The 19161-nt window shown below is 31.9% G+C and overlaps 1 protein-coding gene across 7 annotated transcripts in view; it reads right to left on the bottom strand.

Moving 5' to 3' along the window:
• LOC113404082 (F-actin-monooxygenase Mical) overlaps positions 1 to 18639 on the bottom strand; it is a 28193-nt gene extending 9554 nt beyond the window's left edge. For 5 of the 7 annotated variants that reach the window (XM_064220334.1, XM_064220337.1, XM_064220336.1 and 2 more), the window contains exons 1-19: positions 18535 to 18639; positions 15605 to 15789; positions 12037 to 12213; positions 10802 to 10969; positions 10379 to 10463; positions 9123 to 9310; positions 8822 to 8992; positions 8326 to 8523; positions 7220 to 7424; positions 6457 to 6633; positions 5684 to 5857; positions 5205 to 5341; positions 5042 to 5111; positions 3528 to 4825; positions 2597 to 2860; positions 1519 to 1650; positions 1368 to 1436; positions 558 to 712; positions 76 to 321 (exon numbers count right to left, since the gene is read on the bottom strand). In XM_064220334.1, coding sequence (XP_064076404.1) covers positions 76 to 321; positions 558 to 712; positions 1368 to 1436; positions 1519 to 1650; positions 2597 to 2860; positions 3528 to 4825; positions 5042 to 5111; positions 5205 to 5341; positions 5684 to 5857; positions 6457 to 6633; positions 7220 to 7424; positions 8326 to 8523; positions 8822 to 8992; positions 9123 to 9310; positions 10379 to 10463; positions 10802 to 10969; positions 12037 to 12213; positions 15605 to 15781 — 4091 coding nt within the window. In that variant the 5' untranslated portion in view covers positions 15782 to 15789; positions 18535 to 18639. The other 2 variants (XM_026644833.2, XM_064220335.1) reach the window with 2 other exon arrangements.
• Between the last annotated feature and the right edge of the window lie 522 nt (positions 18640 to 19161).

Genomic DNA, 19161 nt, shown 5'->3' with positions numbered 1-19161 from the left:
AATTTTGAAACTGCAAACAGTTGCTCCAAACTCTTTATATGTATATAAATACTTTTATTTTACAACTGAACAAACCTAAGTCCTCCGGCTCCAGATGTTTCAGAAGCGAGGAAGTTTCTGTCGGTCCATTCATCCTCGTCGATCTCTCTCGCGCCGCCGTCAGAGAGCTCGAGGCTGATGCGTTCAGGCGTGGACATGGGTGCGTCGCCTCGGGCGGGTGACGGCTCCGACAACACCCTCGACACTATAGAATCAGGCACACTCACTCCTGAGTGGCGAAGACAGACCAATCTACTGCCATACCGCTCCATTGTGTAGTTACTATAAACAATATCGAATTTTATATTATATTCATTAGTTTAAAGCTTTACGTTAAAATCATATTTTAAACAAAATAAAAAATTTGAATACCTCTAAATCAAATATTTTTAAGATAACTTGATTTAAATACTTACAAAAATAATCACAATTAGTGACGTTTTAAAGAAATGATTCTTGTAATATAATGCAATCAATGCAGCAATTAAATAATTAATAATTGTTTAAATTTAACCCACCCAGGCCTCAGCACAGTCTTGCAAACTGCGCATCGGAAGCAGGCCCGATGCAGGTGCAAACCGTCTGCAACTACACCCTCTGCTGCGAACACGCGAGTACCGCACGCAGCGCACTGCATGCCAGCAGATGATGGTCCACGCCAGGGTTTCTTCAGCTAACAAATATAATTAATGTGTTAAGTTACGTAATTACTAGATTACGCAATTTATTATTACTTTCAGCAATTAATTGTATCCTATGGAGAATTTTCATTTCATTGCAAAATTTCATTGACGGCCAATTGGACACGGCCGGAAATACTTCAGAACTAACGTTTAGCTGCTTTCCAAGTCACGGTAGTGTAAAGACTTACAACGTCAGGACTCCGAACTGCTATTGACATTTTTTTGATTGAAAAAATAATAACTTTCTATCGGGTTGATTTGGGATTTGAACCCCGGACATTGGGAACTACGGCCAAGAAGGACGTCAGCGATAAATGCAAACAAAATACAAAAAACTAACAGGGGATATCAGACGAGTGTTCTCATATTGACTAACACCAACCCCTTAAATAACCTTATGGTACATGTAACTTTGGACCCACGAGACATGTTAGAGCAACTGTATAGGAAATTAGCGAGAGCCCTGCTTCACAAATTGAATTCGTGGTTAATAATTTGATATACCCTTTTTATTACAAATTCGAGACGCTATTCATTGTACGGTACAGTTCTACCATGATGGCGACACGATCCGTAATGTAATGCAAATCACATAGAATTTGCTCATTAGCTCCCAAAGTATACCTATTACAAATAAATAAATACCTCTTCTTTTGACGCCTTTCCAGCTTCTGGTTCTTCCTTCTTGACAAATTTAGTGGCAAGCTTCGCTACCTAAATTATAATGAAAAATAAACTGTAATCATAGTAACAAAAGGATATTTGATTTTTATTAAATTAATTCAAATAATGTCACCTTCTTAGTTCCATGAACTGGCCGTCCTGAGTCTCTCAGTTTCTGGTCTAGTTTGTGGAGTGTTTCGTCGATTTCTCCCCACTTTTCTTCATTATTTTCACCTTCCTTGAGCCGACGTTGGCGACCTAGAAACTATTTAAGAAGCAATATTGAATGTTTATCCCAACGAGAATTAATTTGGTTATTACATATTAATGTATTTTTATTAAAAAAAATTATTGATGATTTTACGAAGAAAAAAGTATGTATCAAAATATACTTTATTCAAGTGGGCTTTTACAAGCACTTTTGAATCGTCATTTAACAAACAATTTAAAGTAAAGCTACCACTGGTTCAGAATGTAGATTCTGCCGAGAAGAACCGGCATGAACTCAGTAGTTACTCTTTTTCAATGTTTAAAAATACAGTCATGTTAGTTAAATACAATTATATGTATGTTATGTCTCTTGCCTGGAAGTCAACAAGCATTAACTCCACGCTTTTTTATCATCAATATAATCTTGTATCGAATAATATACCTTCTTTACTAATGTATTTTTTACAAATGACTTGAATCTAATGCTCGAATGTTCATGGTTTGAAACATTGCGTACACAACAAGCGACATTTGACAGTGACATATACCTAGAGGCTTAAGGTGAGGAACAGCCTGGGTAAAGAGGCAATTTTCGAGGACTATACTTAGAAAGGAATTAGCCATTCAAGATAGCCCTACGAGGTAAATTTATTCATCCATAGTTAAGGATATAATTTAAATGCTGTAAGAACTATAAGCAAGGAAATGAAGCGAATTTAGTCAGTTAAGTCATTGTTTGCCCCCCAGTCGAGCAAACATCTTCTTGAACTCGTTATTATGATCAATAACCTCGTGTTTTCTAGCCCATACCCTATATCTTCTGGAGACTACTCAACGTAGAGTAACAGGTGGCTTGCAAACATTGGTTTTGCACCAATCTAGTCCCTCATCAAAAACAGATGATCCTGTCTAATTTGATCTGTCTAAGTTAATCTACTTTATTTTTATTTGAGAGATTTAAAAATTTATACAAAGTTTGGCAAAAAATTGTATATACTTACTTGTTCTCTATCCCATTTAGGCACTTTTTCCGCAGTTTTAGGCTCGGGCCGGCCGAGTCTATTTTCCATAATTTTTCGTTCGATTTCTTTAACGTTCCAGTCATCTCGTTCGATTTTTCCTACTGATCTCATCAAATCTTTTGGTTTCGAGGACCGTGGCGCTACCGACGACGACGTGGTATTCGATAGCTCTGCAGCCAAACGGGCAACACGAGCACCACCACCTGCAGCACGCGCTCCTCCACCAACTATGCGCCCTTCTTCCTACATAAGACACATACATTATTTTAAACATAAGCGACATCGACTAGAAAAACAACAAACTCCGGATATGCTACTATTTTATAATTAATGAGCTCATTTAAAATAGCAATTGCAATAAACAAATATTTAAGGTTCCTGTATAAAAATAGTGACATAATCCTCGATATTCAAAGGAAAGTGCATATCACGGGGAAAATATTTAGGTTGTTAGTTTACACGTGTAAAAACTGTAATCTTCACTCTGTTCTCAGTGTATATTAATAAATATTATTAGCTGCAATCAAATAAGAACTGATTACAATATCAAGAAAAAAGTTGTAAGTATATTTCACAGTGAATTACGTGTACATGCACACACTAAAAGCCTGAATTAAATTGAGATATTTTGTCCCAAAAAAGATAACGTTATAAATAAACAGGAGTTTTCTGAGTAACCTTTATACTCATAGACTTTTCTTATTGAATTGTCTATTTTTAACTCAAAAAATACGCCAATATAAAAAAAAGTCAAAATAATATGATAATTAAGAAAACCTATAATTATTATCGAGTTAAAACTAATTTATATTAAGGAAAATTGAAACATATTCATAATTACAATATTATATAAAATACCCCAACGAGAGCGTTAGTTCAACCATGCAGCACACAACCACACATATCTCACATAGTGTTGCAATTTCTTCTCCAATTTTTTAACCCGCTCGTCAAATTGTGGTGCACTGGCACGGTACTGCTGTAGTCCATAGTCATTCTCTAAATCCGCGGAAGGAGCAAAATCAAGCCTTGGTTCAGCTGCCAACATTTGTAAACTCTTTTCAAAACGCTGTTTCATAATCTCACGAGCTGCCTTTCTTTTGCCATAGCTCTTTGGCTTTTTCACATCAGCGTTTTTCTTTCTCATCATTTCTGAAACTCTTTGCATCCTGAATGCAATTTCTCCAGAGTTCCTTCTTTGCGCCAAGTTCTCTTGACCCTGGTATGGCTTATTGCCACCTTGAATTAAGTCAGCAACACGTTGTCTACGTAGTGCTAATTCAGGATTTCCAATGGAATCGGATCGCTTTGAACGATCTGGGCTAGGAGTGTCACGACGCTTTCCTTCAATTATATCAGCCATACGTTGCCATCGCAATGCCATTTCTGGATTGTCCGTTATTCTTGAACGAACTGTAATAGATTCAGGACTTTGAGTCTGTCGTTTATTACCTTCAAACATCTGTGCTATACGCCTCGTATTAAATGCCATTTCTGGAGAACCTATAGAATTTGAACGACCATACGGTAGAGATATTTCTGGACTCTGTGAACACCTTTTTCTTTGCGTATCTATTACTTCAGATAATCTTCTTGTTTGCGATAACTGTATTTCTGTTGAAGAAGCCCTAGCAACTTCTTTGTGATTAAGATTACTAGATGAAGGAGATCTCGATTTTTGTTTTTTTTTTGAATATTCAACTGGTGCTACTAAAGTAGCATCAGTATCGGCAGAATCGTCTTGAAATATGTCCGAGAAATCGGGAATTTTGATCGTGTCAGCATCCAAACCTTTTAATTTACGAGACGGTTTAATTAGTTTCTTTTCATTGTTCTTGCCGCCCTCTTGGAAATAATGCGCAAATTTGGACTCATCTTTAACATTTTTTGATTTAACTTTGGTCTTCGTAGTTCCTTGCAAGAGCTGTGCTAAAGAATCTCGTATAATTTTCGGGTCAGGTGAATCGTCAGGATCTAACAAGGTTATTATTTGTTCCTGTAACTCCTTTTGCTTATCAGCCCGCTGTTCATCGTTTGGAACGGTGTCATGTCCTTCAATAAGCCGTGCTAATTGTGTAATATCGTTTAGATCTAATTTTCCAATTTTTTTTCTGATATATTCTGCGGGATCGTTACTTACTTGTTGTGGACGAACGGAGCGTCGCTTTTTTCTGTAACTCGAGTGCGATTTGTCAGTATCCGCAGCGTCTAAAGTAAAATCATAAATATATATTTGCTAGAGTTACGGCTTAGGCACTTCAACACTGGTTTTAATCAATAATAAAACTTAAAACATTAACTTGAAGATAGCAAGTTTACTTATACATATTTATTACTTTAAATTTATTAGCTTTTTACTCTGCTGCCTTATTTACGTTACCTTATCATATATTTATAAAAATGATATGCTCATGAAATATTTACTTGAATAAACAGAAACTGAATGGTCTGCTGTGTTTCGAATACTCTTCTCGGTCTGCTGACTTTTTTTAATCTGAAAAAGTAAAAATAGTTTTACAAAATCAAGTTCTTTCATAGCGTACAAAAAATGTTACTTATGAGTTCGAAAATACAAAAAAACAATAACCTGATCGAACATGTCGGTCTTGTGATAAATATGAGGCACTTCACCCTTAAAAGCAAGATACACTCGAAGAAGATACGAGCGCAGCTTTGCTTCCGGGATATCACGAGTCGATCCATTAGCTGCGACTGGGGTGATACCTGTTTATAATATACAAATGGCAATTTAACTACAATAATTAATATATATAACAAATTTTCGGCCGCGGCATCAACCGCGTGTTAAAGCTAGCTTCGTTTGTTTGGTTCAGTGGTTTATCCGTGAAAGCGTAACACAAAGACAGAGTTACTTTCGCAATAATCATTATAGATTTTGTAGATCGTCTTACGTTCGACGACATTTAATTGCAGTTTTAGTAGGTAATCAAAATGTATTTCTGACATTTGTGCCAAATAATCAGCAACAGGTACTACAGACAAGCGAAACAAGAAAAGATAGACCGTGAGGATATGAATTCTAGATATATCAAAAATATTTCTTACCAAACTCTTGTTGCAATATATGGTAAACTGCCTTCGGTGACGATTCCGTTGGCAAAAGATCCGGTCGGTATCGTTTTAAGAGTTCGGACAAAGCAGCCGGACCTGTGGCTGCTCTTAGTCCCGGTTCCGTGTATCCCACCCAGGCGATGAGCGTTTCTTCTGATATTTCCGGTTCTTAATTACACATAAATAATTTAAATTAGTTAAAAATCATATTTTCTTCAATTAGGTATAGCAAAATTAGGATAGTAATATCCTACTTTTGCTAAAGTTAAAATACAAATTTTCCCTTTGAGTAAGCAATACTAATTGCAAACCAAAATATGATTTTTTTAATTTAAATCAATAGTAAATATCTTTTATGCTTCTTTAAATTTTGTTCGAACTACAATCAATACAATCCAATAAAATGCACTTATTTTAAATAAAAGTAAATCATAGAATAAAAAATACTTGTTTTTTTTCATATTATACTCGTTAATTCGATTCATACATTTGCTATTGGCAATTGAGCAGTGGTATCTTGAATCAATATAGAATGGTTGACACGCGTGCCGTATCAATTATTTACATAATATTTATTGTACTCATGAAAATAACGTTGTTACATTCAATACGAAATAGTGGATATCGTCTTTGTTCTTTGAGTTGACGCAGTAAATCTTAACCAAGGTCGTCGTACCGTGCGCTATATTTAGCATTTCCATATGGAAATTAATATGAGAAATATGTTACATTTATGAAATGTAAAGATAAAACAATGTTTTGATTACCTCGACGCCTCTTCTTAGCAGCTGGCACAGCATCGAGTGGCAATGGTTCGTCAGAATCGTAGAAGGAAGTAACTCTGTGCGGTGAGACAGCTGCTCGGTTGAGGTTCGGATACCGCGTTCCGGGATCGAGCGTGTACGCACCGAAGTCACGGTGAAGATTCTCTGGCGTTGTCTGAGCTATAATTTTATATATATATATATATTTTGCAGCTGTCAGGTCATTACCTGATATTATAGAAGTTCATTGATCTTATTTTATTATCTCATAGATTCTATGTAAAATATTCTAAGCTAGCTACTTGTCCCGGGTTCACACTTGTAGAAAAGGATCTAAATATAACGTTTACTTCGTAACATATAATTGTAATTCTATTGATTTACGTATTGGTTGTTTCCAACATATTCTACTATCATCATATTTCAACCAATCAACACAAAAACTTAATAAAATATACACCCAAAACCATCTTTATGAATCACTCCGTCAATAGTTGAAAACCATAGCAATATCTGGTCGGTAGTTTTTGAGTTTATCCCTTTTAAACAAAGAGTCAGACAGAATTTTTATAATATGTAGTGGTACCTGCCTCGACTTTAAGGACGATGATATTGGAAAAGTAAAGGCAATTTATTGAACTAACAACCCTTACATTGTGTAAAAGAATTTTAATTATTGATTGCTATTTTCGGACGCGATCTCTTAAACAAATGTTGTCAAAAAAATGGGAAAAATAATATGTATGTATGCATAAATGAGACTCACCTAAAAGCCTATATATAGATTCTCGCTCTGCAATAACCTCCAGGGGGTGTGGATTTGGAGTCTGTCCCCATGCGCGGACAGCCCACGCGGAATCAAGAGCGGAGAGGAAGCCACGCGCACATCCGGATCCCGTTGGCCAAAACGGCTCTAGCAAGCTATCCCCAACCAACTGGCATAGTAATCGCCTACCGTGTCGATCGTATACCTAAAATAAATGTAAAATAGAAAATAAAAATATAATTGAAAGTAGCTATTGTTTCATCTAAAATAAAGCGTAACTCTTAATATTTATGCCACGCATTATTACACTTAAAAAAATAAATAATAACACTAACATATATAATAATTTTGCGATTTCTTGTTATTTTTTTATGTACATTTAAAGTGTAGGTGTGTAGTGTAATAGGTCAAAAGTTAAGTGTATGTATGTATATAATATACAAGATAAAATTTTATCCTAGAAAATCTAATATAGTGTGTTTGGACGTGAAACTATACAAGAGTATTTGTTAAATGTTCCCCGTGACCGATTTTAGCACAAAGGGCTAAATGTGCTGTCAAAATAAATGTTGGCTTGACTCGAGAGGGGAGATGAACCTATGATCGGGATTGATAGCCTAATAACAATAAGCAAACCATCGAAGTACTCTATCAATATTTAAATATATAGTCTGTAAGACCAATCTGTATATATATGTATAAATCAAATTGTTTTTTTAAATAACCTATAAGTGTCACAATTTTGATTCAATGAAGTATACGTGAGAACTGTAGGCAAAGATGACTTTATTATCAACATTATTAATTTTCTTTAGACTTGATTAACGTTTTAAAATAAAGAGTGGGTAATAAAAAAAATAATTAATTGTATAATATGTGAGTGTGTGTGGGTGTGTTCCTGGAAATTAGGTTCTTGTCGTTCTTCTAAAGATATCGTGTAGCTGTGGGTGAAGATATTCAACATTATCAAAAAAATATATATTAGGATGAGTTTGTTTTTTATCTTTATTTTTGTAAACCTGTACCGTCTAACGTTGAACTATTTCGTGACACCCTGTATAAACTTTATTAACACATCAATTTAAATAAAAAAATTAAAATATTACCATGCTGGCATTTTCGGCTGCATACATTGAAGTAAAATCAAACAGTGCTACGTCTGGTTCTCCGTAATGATTGAGGGCAAAGTCACGCAAAGGCAAACGTCCATCTGTAGAGAAACGGGCTGCCTCTTGCGCATACCTCATTAGTGCTGCTCGGTCTACATTCTCGACGCTAAGCAAGCGAGACACCTCCGCATAGTCCTTAAACGGAAAATTGGCTCTTGTCAATATTTTGTTTAAAAAAAGGTATTTTATATTTATAGTAAATAAAACATGATTTTTTATATAATTATGAATAAATAAAATTAATCATTTGTTGAAGTGGCCTGGTGTAATGAAATACTGTTCGGGAAGATATTTGCTCCAAAGAAATGGGGGTTTCCTAGTTTAGGACCCAGGGATCTGATGAGTCACTTAAAAGTATCGAACGTTTTCCCCCTTCCTCTTTTTTATTTAATGCAAAGCGGGTTGGTAATAGCAAGTATTGAAATATACTAACATTTAATAGAACTCCTTTGTCTAAAAGACTGTGTTTCTTCGCTGTCATTACGAAATAGTGGGTATCGTCCTTATAATACACAATATTTTCGAGATCTATTCCTGTTTCCTCATATAAATCTTTGAAGAATTTCTGATTGAATATGAAAGCCACGCCACTTATTTCAGGTACCTGGTAAGCACAAAAAATAAATAAATTTACGCATTGTTGATTCAATATTAAAAAAGATAATTGTATTAAAATCAATTAAATACGATCAAAATATAAACAAATATTTTATTAAAAAAATTCAATTAAGTACCGAAGCCTCTTGTTCACTGTGTCGGTTGATAAAATTTGCTGTAATGGCCATTGCAAGTTTTCCACGAAATTCTTTACGTTTGAAGCCCTGAAGTGTGTTTCGCTTGCCGTCTGCACCGATAAGAACGTCGAACTCGTATTGCGCTACAGGGTGGTCTATCGGGCTAACTCTCGCCCGCCACCCCAGGGCTATAAACAATCCATATATTATATATAACGCCCTATACAACTTTCATTGCAATAAATGTAAAGCAACATTCATTAAAAGTACCACGGCTGCAGGAGCAGGTTTAGTAAAGCTAAAGTGTATGATAGTTAAACACGATTGCGTGTTTGCTAGAAATTCTTTCTCCGTTACACAATTTACAATAGCTATATATTTATATACGTCGCCAGATTATTCGAGGTTTGAGTAAAGTATTGATAACTTTGTTATAGACTGAATAACTGTACATAATATGTATTGAAAAACTATACATAATATTTAAAAGTGGCTGTGTGCTACTATTCATTTATTTATTTTTATATCATAGGTAAGTAGACGAGCAAATGGGCCACCTGTTAGTAATTGGTCAACACCGCCCATAGACAATGGCGCTGTAAGAAATATGAACCATTCCTTACATAGCCAATTCGCCACCAACCTTGGGAGCTAAGATGTTACGTTGAATGGGCCTGCAGTTACACTTGCAAATCGGAACACAACAATACTAAGTACTGCTGTTTGTTTTTGAGAGGGAGATACATATAAAGACACAAAGCCCTTCCAGCAAGTAAATAAAATTATATATTTAAGTTTATGAATTTGTCGAGACCAAATGACTTAAGCAGACAATTGACGTTTTTTTAGATTACTTTTTAATTTTAATAATATATTAAAGTTAATTTGATAAGTTTATTATAAAAATTAATTACATGAGTAAGATGTATTTTTACATGCTTGGGTAAATTAATTACCATAATATATTATTTATTTATTCTTTCGGAGGAGCTAATTATAATTTGGGAATAGAAAAATCGTCGAGTATTTTACTATTAGTATGCCATCTACCTATTAAATACTCTACTTTTATCTCGTATGTATGTATAAATATGCTATCGTTTTTGAGCTCCGCTTTGTTTTTGCACTTAAAAACATTTGAAGATCATTTAATTCTTATCTCTGATAAGATAAAAATTTAGGATTAAAGAAAATCATCGCCTGATATTAAATTAACAAACTAAAATGAAATGAATAATAATTATTTATATTCTTACTTTCAGAGTTTTCAGTAACTGTTGGCTGCAGCAGTTCCTCAAAGCCGACTCCTTCATGAAATTCTACGCCTAACAAAAGCGAAACCTACAAGAAAGATGAAGTTAGTATTAAGTTCGGATATAAATTAAGTATTCTGAGAAGAATTTCATAATACAACCAATACTATAATTAAAAAAAAATAATATCGCAGTTTATTTATTTTATATGTTGTTTCGCTTTCTGTTTGCACTAGGAAAGGTAACAACAAAAACAGATATTATGAAAGATTTTTTTTAAATCACTCCATTTGCTTGTGATCAAATCTTGACAAGGTCCCAGTATAAGTTAAGTGCAAGAAAATAAGATTTCCCCAATTTTGAAGCAACTGAATCCCAATATTTAAATACAACTTTTATGAAACCAGTATATATGAAAATAAATACCTTCAAGAGTATGCACTGTAACTGCCTGATACAGATATGATCTATGGATCCAGCACAAAACTTCCCAAAGAATTTCTTAGCGCCCAGAGCTCGTAAGTCGTGTATGACAAAGGGCCACAAATGCAGAACATTGTTTCTAGACATTCTATCACGTTTTTCGACCACAACCTAAAATATAATCAAACGTATCATACATGTATAAAACTATATTACTTTCTAATTTGGATGCTTGTAAAATATTCCATTTCAGGAATATTTTTAAGCCTCATCATTATAATTTTCATATGATAAGAAAATATAACTTAATATATCGTTGTTGCTATATATATTATAATTCGAAAGAATACAATTGTACAGTACAGCCAGATTTATTTTTATACTAATTGTGCCCGAACTTCGCACGCCTTTGAATTTAATACTTTAAAAAAAAACTTAAAATAATAACTTTGTTATTATTTTATATGTAATTCTAAAATAAAAGTAGCTTAAGTTACTCCTTAGTACATACTGATGTAAAAATCTGCCAAAATCGTCAAAAGCCGGAACAAACAGACAGACAGACAAACAAAAATTGTAAAAAAATATTTTGGTATATGTACCGTGTATAAATACGTGTGCATTTAGTAAAAAGCGGTTATTTTAACATTACAAACAGACACTCCAATTTTATTACATGTATAGATAAATACATAAATAAATATTCCATTCATGTCTAATTCAAATCAATTACAAGTGTAAGTACAAATATTAGTTTGTTCGTTCAATTAGCATTAATATTTTCTAACTGATTTTATATATGCTATTTGATTGCCTTTGCTAAGATAATACTCGAGCGTGATGTTACGTGTCGTATTCATAAGGACATGTTGAAGAAAGTTTACGTTTTTTTTAATAGCCACAAGAGGTGGAGATGTAACGTGTCGACTATTTCTGTATGTTTCCATGATTTTACTGGAGCTCTAGAGAGTGTCGCGGACCAAGACGCAGATAAACATCTAGAACATAAATACCGAAAACTTTTACTATATTTGAGCGGCGCACTGTAATTGGTGCGTGACTTTTTCTTTAGAGTGTATTCATAATTATTCTGTAAATTTGAAAGTTAACTCTATTGAGGTCTCGATGTCTGAATGCTATTTTATATTTTGCTATTGAAACATACATTTATTTCGCAGTTTTTTGTTGTACTTAACGTTCTTCTTCTACTGAAACTAAACTGTAATAGAGTTACCCACCACTTTGGCACCAAGAAGTTGACACTCGATAGCCGCACGCAAGCCGCACGGTCCAGCTCCTATTATGAGCACCTTTGTTTGAGTGCAAGCATGACCTTTGCTGTACACTTTATGATTAGCGCGTGTATCAAACTTTTTAAAAAGAGCTTGCGCCTTCCATGAACTTGATAGTTTGGCCTGAAACATAAAAACTTGAGTAAAGTATACGACGAACTACAGTGAAACTTTCAAATTTTGTTTTGCTACTTTCATATTGAATATTTTATTTTAAATGTCTTCACTTTATTATTATTTATATTATTTAAAGTAAAATAATTGGATGAAAATGTTAGGATGCCTTCATAATGTAAGATTTAATTAGTATCGTGCTTACACGTAATTTCATTTATTTAATATATTTATGCTTTACATTTGCATGATAACTTGGTCATCATAACTTCCTCTATGACTTTATTGACAATTTCGGATCATAACTATATAAACTACTACACATTGCAAGCGAATTTTTATGATACTACTTTCGCACGCGGTTTTGCTCAGGTTTACAGCGTAAAAAGTAGCTCACTTCATAGCAAATTTCATCAAATTCGGTTCAACCGTGAAAGAGTAACAGACAAACAGACAAAAAAAGTTACTTTCACATTTGTAATATTAGTATAGATAAAGTTGAATCAAAACGACAAAAATTGATATGTAAACATACAGATATGTAAGCATACAGAAATTTAAAAACAAATGTGATGACAGGTAGAGATTAGAATGTCAAGAATTCATAGAATTAGATTGGTAATTATATGGAGTGAGCGTGTGATACAGGAACCAACATAAGACGAGGACAATAAATTGTACCGTTTCATTAATTAAGGGCAATACCATTTCTGGTAAGTTCGCTTCGCTCGTAGTTATGCGACTTGCCATTATGTTAACGCTACGCAAGCTTGTTACATCAGCCAAACGAAAAAAAACACAACACATTTTTACATTACTAGATACATAGTTATGTTCATTATTGCTGTTGAAATTTTTGTTTCACGCGTAAGTAAATAACACAAGCAAATTGTAATACCTGTTAAGATAACAGATTAAAATTTTATAGCGATAATGGAACACTACCACAACGGTTGTGCAAATGTATGACAGTTAAAGCATACTATTTAAAAAAAACACGTCGTGAGAAAACTCGCATGTCTATTGAAAATGATTATCTTTGAGCTCTAGATGTAGCTCTATAATATGTGTGCATGCTACTTTAACAAGCCGTGATCGTTATATTTTTAACAAGTCACATTCTAAACAAAAGTTGAATATGCACACAAGTAAATAACAGAAGTAAGCACCAGCAAGTAAAATAATTAATTATTTATAAGGGAATCTGCTCTAGTAAGATTTACATAAAACAGTGGTTACGGTAACTCTCGATTTTACACTTTTATAGAAAAATAAAATAGCGATTACGTTGATTATATTTGGGTATAAACTCATTAAGATTATAATTGGTGTCATTATAAATCATAATGTTTGTTTCATTTAACTTATTTAGATTAATTAATAGGCTAATGATTTAAAAAAAAGGTCAATGTAACAGCAGATTATAAAGGACACTAAAACTCATATACAATGACACAAAATAATACTACTAATTGTCCGAAACAATAAAATATATATTTGTTTCAATAAAACGTCATTATCTATATAAATACATAGTATAAAACAAAGTCGCTCCGCTTTATCTCCGCTTTCTTCTTTTAAACAGCTCAATGGATTTTGATATAGTTTTCACTAATATAGCGATATCGAATAATATAACGAAGAAGGTTTGTAAATATTATGTACAAAATGGCTGAGCAATGACGGTATCTTATTCAAAAATCTGTTTTCGTACGTACATGACTAACGCTGGCAAAACCTAAGGATAAATATCAAATCAATTTATTTAAAAAATTATCGGTCTACAGAAAAGTCTACGATAGCATGTTTTCTATTGTCATGCCTGTTTTCTAATCTATACTCACTGCAACTATTTTTTTTATTATTAATAAATAGTAAAAAGCTGTAGCAGCTGTAGCAGCACTAGGTTATTAGCGAAGCCTATTTTTCGTCGTACAGATATATGTATATTACTTTAAGCATTCAATAATGATTACAAACGTTTTTTCATCCGAATAAATAAATACTTTAAAGTATTAAAGTATAACCTATTCCAAATTATGTGCCACGGAAAATTCGGTCATTGCGAAACATCAGTTGACCTTGGCAGTTTAAAATTATTCTAATTTGAATCTTTGAGCCGTGGGCATATTTTAATCTGTATTTCACTATAAAATTATTTTAAATATTTCTCATTTTTGCCATACATAAATAAACTGAAAAAAGTAAACGTTAAAAATACCAACTTCTTCTTAAACGGATATATTTAGTAATTGCACCCGTGCAAAGCCAATGCGGGTCACACGTAATATATATTGTAATTTTTCGCGCGATCAAACATTGTTCCACACTTTGGGCCACCAACTGTAAAGACTTATGGGAATCTCAATCGCAATGCGTAACAAATCTTTTAGCATACAATAAAGAACTTGATTTATTAAAATGAATAAACATTAACATACATACTGAATGTAAACAACGCAACGAATGGTTTACGTTACCAAGTACATATAATATGTTCGACGAAAATATGTAAGTAGCTCCATTTATGTTTACATTCTAGACTGTAAATAGACTGTGTGCGGTGTTTATATAGAATTGCAGTTTAATTATAAAAATAAAGTAAATTTACTCAGATTAATTTAGAGTAATATAATCGTAATATATCGCAAGTACACCGTCGACTTATTTTCCTTATTTAACCCTTTCAAAACCACAAATCATCCATGTTGACAAAAGGGATAGCTAACCATCGTGCGGATTGTTATAAAAATTAAAAACATCTAGTGTTGGTGATCGCGTAATGCGTACATAGACTTACAGTGAACGTGTATCATTTTAAGACCAATGTCTTTTGGTTATTGTATGGATGACAAATATTCTAGCTGTTATGTTTTTATTGATTGAATACGCTGAAAATTACATTTACATAATTCGAAGGATAAATATTCGCTATGCCATAAAGTACCAGGTAGCAAGTAATTTAAGAAGCGGGTCAATATCACTCGGTCTATTTATATATGTGAACCCATCATCACGAAGCAGTATATATACTAAATGTACCTATTACAACTATTTGGTGCTTGTATATCCTGTAAGATTTGCACCTTTTTCAGTGGCATCTTGCCAAAGACTATGCATCACAGACTATCGCTAAGCCGCACGCACATGATATCGTTTATTTTTCGACTTCTTGAACTTTAACAGTGAATATATATATTTATCATCAACCCGGTGTAATATTCAGCATCTGATACATTATTATAAAAAACTTTATTAATAAGATTAATTTAACAAACTTCTATATTGAACATTATTTTTGAAGGTATTAAATTAGTTTTTTTGGCGTTAAACGGATTTTCGAGTTTATATAGCATTTAAAATAGAAAAAAAATTATCTATGACATTACTAACTACTAACCTTTAATTTTGGATAAAAATCAGGAAGCCTGTTTGGTTTCAGATTGAGTGTGTTGCAAATTTCTCTATGAAGAGCTAAAATTTGTTTCATGGTACCCGCCGAGCAGAAATGGTCGAACATTTCGGCAGCGAGCGCGCACTCCGGCGGAGTAGGCTCTACGCGCCCAAGCCGATTCATCCTGAGGCCTGAAACAAATTAAAGGAGAAATTTGACATAATTGACAGTGAGCGTTGAGTACACTGACTGATAAAAATCAGAAAAATAAATTTCGTTATGTATACTACTATACGATAAATACCAAAATAACTCTACCAGTTTGTTACCCTCCAAGGCTAAACCACATTCTATATATAATTTCAAATTCAAGACGAATCAGGTATTTTTAGCAAACAACATAAACTCATGTTGGTGTAAGAGATGGTAGGTAAAATAGAGAAATGGTCCAAGGTTACACCCCATAGTTGTACCAAATGCTAACGGAGAACACCGGAGATCTCTTATCTTTTTGTCTTGTCTCATTAAGAAATTAAAAGGTAAAGTCCAGTTTCTCTAATTCCATAGCATCGAATTTCTTGATCAAAGTTTTTTGTTGTACACAAATAAATGCTTTTGAAAAGTTATAAGATATATTAAAGGCATCCTGTGAATTACATATGTACAAGACAATGTGTCCTGTGAATTACATATGCGTACATTCCCTAAGTGCAGTAATATTGTACTCAGGTTGATATTTATCTAAAAACCCTGGAATATTTCACTCACATATCTGATAGATGACAACTTTGAAGTAGAGTGGACTAATTTAGGTCAAAATATATAATTGTGTAACTATTAAGAATATTTTCTATTATAAATGTTAATAAACAAATACATAATATTTAAAATTTACAAATCAAAAACATAAATTATATAAATTTGATAATTTTACTTAAGTCGAAGTATTTGTTGCGTGGTGAGTATTCAATAAAGAAAAAAATACTGGTAATGTTAATAAATGGTCACATAAATAATATTTTTATCTATTATAAATAAATAATACAAAATATTTACCTAATTAACATTAACTTACTAACAAATATCACATGTATGTCATGTATGTTCAATATTTTGTTTGTTATCTATTAAGATTTATTAAAGAAATATAGGTTAACCCTATATTCAAACATACTTTAGAAAGATAGGGTCTAAAATGAAGATAACAACTTTATTTTGGCTATATAACACATATACTTTTATATCTTATTATACAGACATTTCATTTTCATTCAATTAATGAGCGCAACTACAATTCAGAGCCCGAATATTTAACAATTTCTATCTAATCAACATTCTAATGACTGTTATAAAAAATAAGTTATACACTAAAAACTTTTTCTTTTTTCATTTATGCTATTAATGAAAACCCTGTTTGATCCTTTAAAACCTTTGTAATTCAGTGTTGTTATGCAAATATGTGAATGTAGCATTCCTTTGAAATAAAAATCATCTTTAAATTGATCCACTTACAACTTCATATTCACAAATAACACTACATATTTAAGGAAAGACTATAACTTGTTGTTGCCTTTTTTACTCCTTTCAAATTGCAATAATTAATAAAAGTACAACACTAAAAGTATAGTCACATTATTGCCTGATTAAATAAAAATACAAGAACATGATATTATGAACATAATTAATTATAAATTATGTTCTATTACATTACAGCCATCAAATATTTATAACATGTACAAAAAGTTAGTATAAAAGTATCAATACTTAATAAAAACATAATCCTTGGAGCATTTTTATTTATCCCCAGCAATTTTTTAACATACAAACTCTTGTAATATACCTATTATATTAAAAAAAAAATCCAATTCTAAATCTACTACAAAATCTACTACATTATTTTCACTACTACCCACTTTAAAAAATAAGATTCTTACAAATCCATACAAGAAACACTTAACTTTTGAAAAAAAAATATTTTTGCAACATACTGAAGGTAAAAAAGTTTTGTGTTGTATACAGTTGTTAGTAAAATAATATAGAAACATTAATTTTCAAACAAATATTTCTATAACTTTAAAAATGTTAGGGATTAATTGATGTGATGTTTTATATGATTTGACATGAAAATAAAAATTGTATGATAAAATTGTATCAAATTTCTTCTTACAATTTTACTTTTAAATAAATCATATTTATGTTTTCAATTACAAAATGAAACTTGTATCTTTAAGGGTCTTTTAGCCCACTCAAGAAAAATAATGAGTAGTATAGATGCAAAATAGAATTTGGCATTTTGCCTAATCAATTTTCTAGCTAGAATCCTACACTTTGCAGTATAAATATATATAAAATAAAATGTATTTAAAAAAATATGTTGTGTACGAGACAAAAACACATAATTAAAATTAAAAAAATTAAGGCAACATATTTTTCATTCATTTCATATCACAAAATTTAATAGATTAAAACATTAAAAAATCTATGTAAAATCAGGTTTTAAATTTCTGTTGTATTTATTAATCGACAACAAATTAAAATATAAATGAAGGAATTAGATTTTATATTCGGCTAAGAGAACGATTAATACACAATGTACTTGTACTCAAAAGTGTTACACAGTGGTAGGTGAATGGACTGTAAGGTATATTTAGACAATTGGTACACTTACAAAAATTAACTTTTCTTTTAAAATACTCACCTTACAATGTGAAGAACACAAAGAAAACTCTAAACAAGCAATATAAATATAGTCTGTCATACCTGTTTCAAATATTTTATTACACAAGTAGGTATTGTAATATTCACAACGCAATTGAAGTATCACTCAGGCGGTTTGTATACATTACTTGTCTATTTATGCTACAGATATTTATCTAAAAATATGTATACCATACGAATTCCCACTATTTTTAAAATTAAAATATCACTTTACTGACCTGATAATTATAAGGAATCAACAAATTTATCTCCTTCAATCATGACTAATTGACTACAGCTTTTATTTTTGGATAGGTCAGCACTCAACAAACAGAAAGTTGTTACCAGCTGCAAATTTAAAATTTCTCGATATTATATAAATATATATTAATTTTCCTTTGGTTTATTTTTAAACATGCGATAATCAAATAAAAAAATATATTTAATTCTAGTAAAGGTAATTCACTTTAAATTCAACTTTTAGTTAAATTATGTATAACAATAATCGTAAATATACCTAAAATATCGCAAGGCATAATTATTGCCATTTTACGTTAATAAGAAAATAAATACAATAAAAAAAATCATATTTTTTTTGTTGTCAAACGTAGTGCTTAACAGGAACGTAATTATAGTTATATAGGTATGTATTTTTTGTAATTTCAGATCTGAATATAGACATGGATATATGAAGAATATTTTACCGGTTTAAGACAGGGATGTATGGAGCTCCGTAGCCGTAACCGAAACCGATAAAAATAATGTGTTCATAATTTTGTTTTCACATAGATTTATATTTAAAGAAAATAACTAATTGTATTGTAAAGTTATTTGTTTTTTTAATATAGCTGATTTTTTTTTTCATA

This window comes from Vanessa tameamea, chromosome Z, assembly GCF_037043105.1.
Source record: "Vanessa tameamea isolate UH-Manoa-2023 chromosome Z, ilVanTame1 primary haplotype, whole genome shotgun sequence".
Lineage (NCBI taxonomy): Eukaryota > Metazoa > Arthropoda > Insecta > Lepidoptera > Nymphalidae > Vanessa > Vanessa tameamea.
The sequence above is the reverse complement of the archived record's forward strand: the minus strand, read 5'-3'. Positions and strand labels throughout refer to the sequence as shown.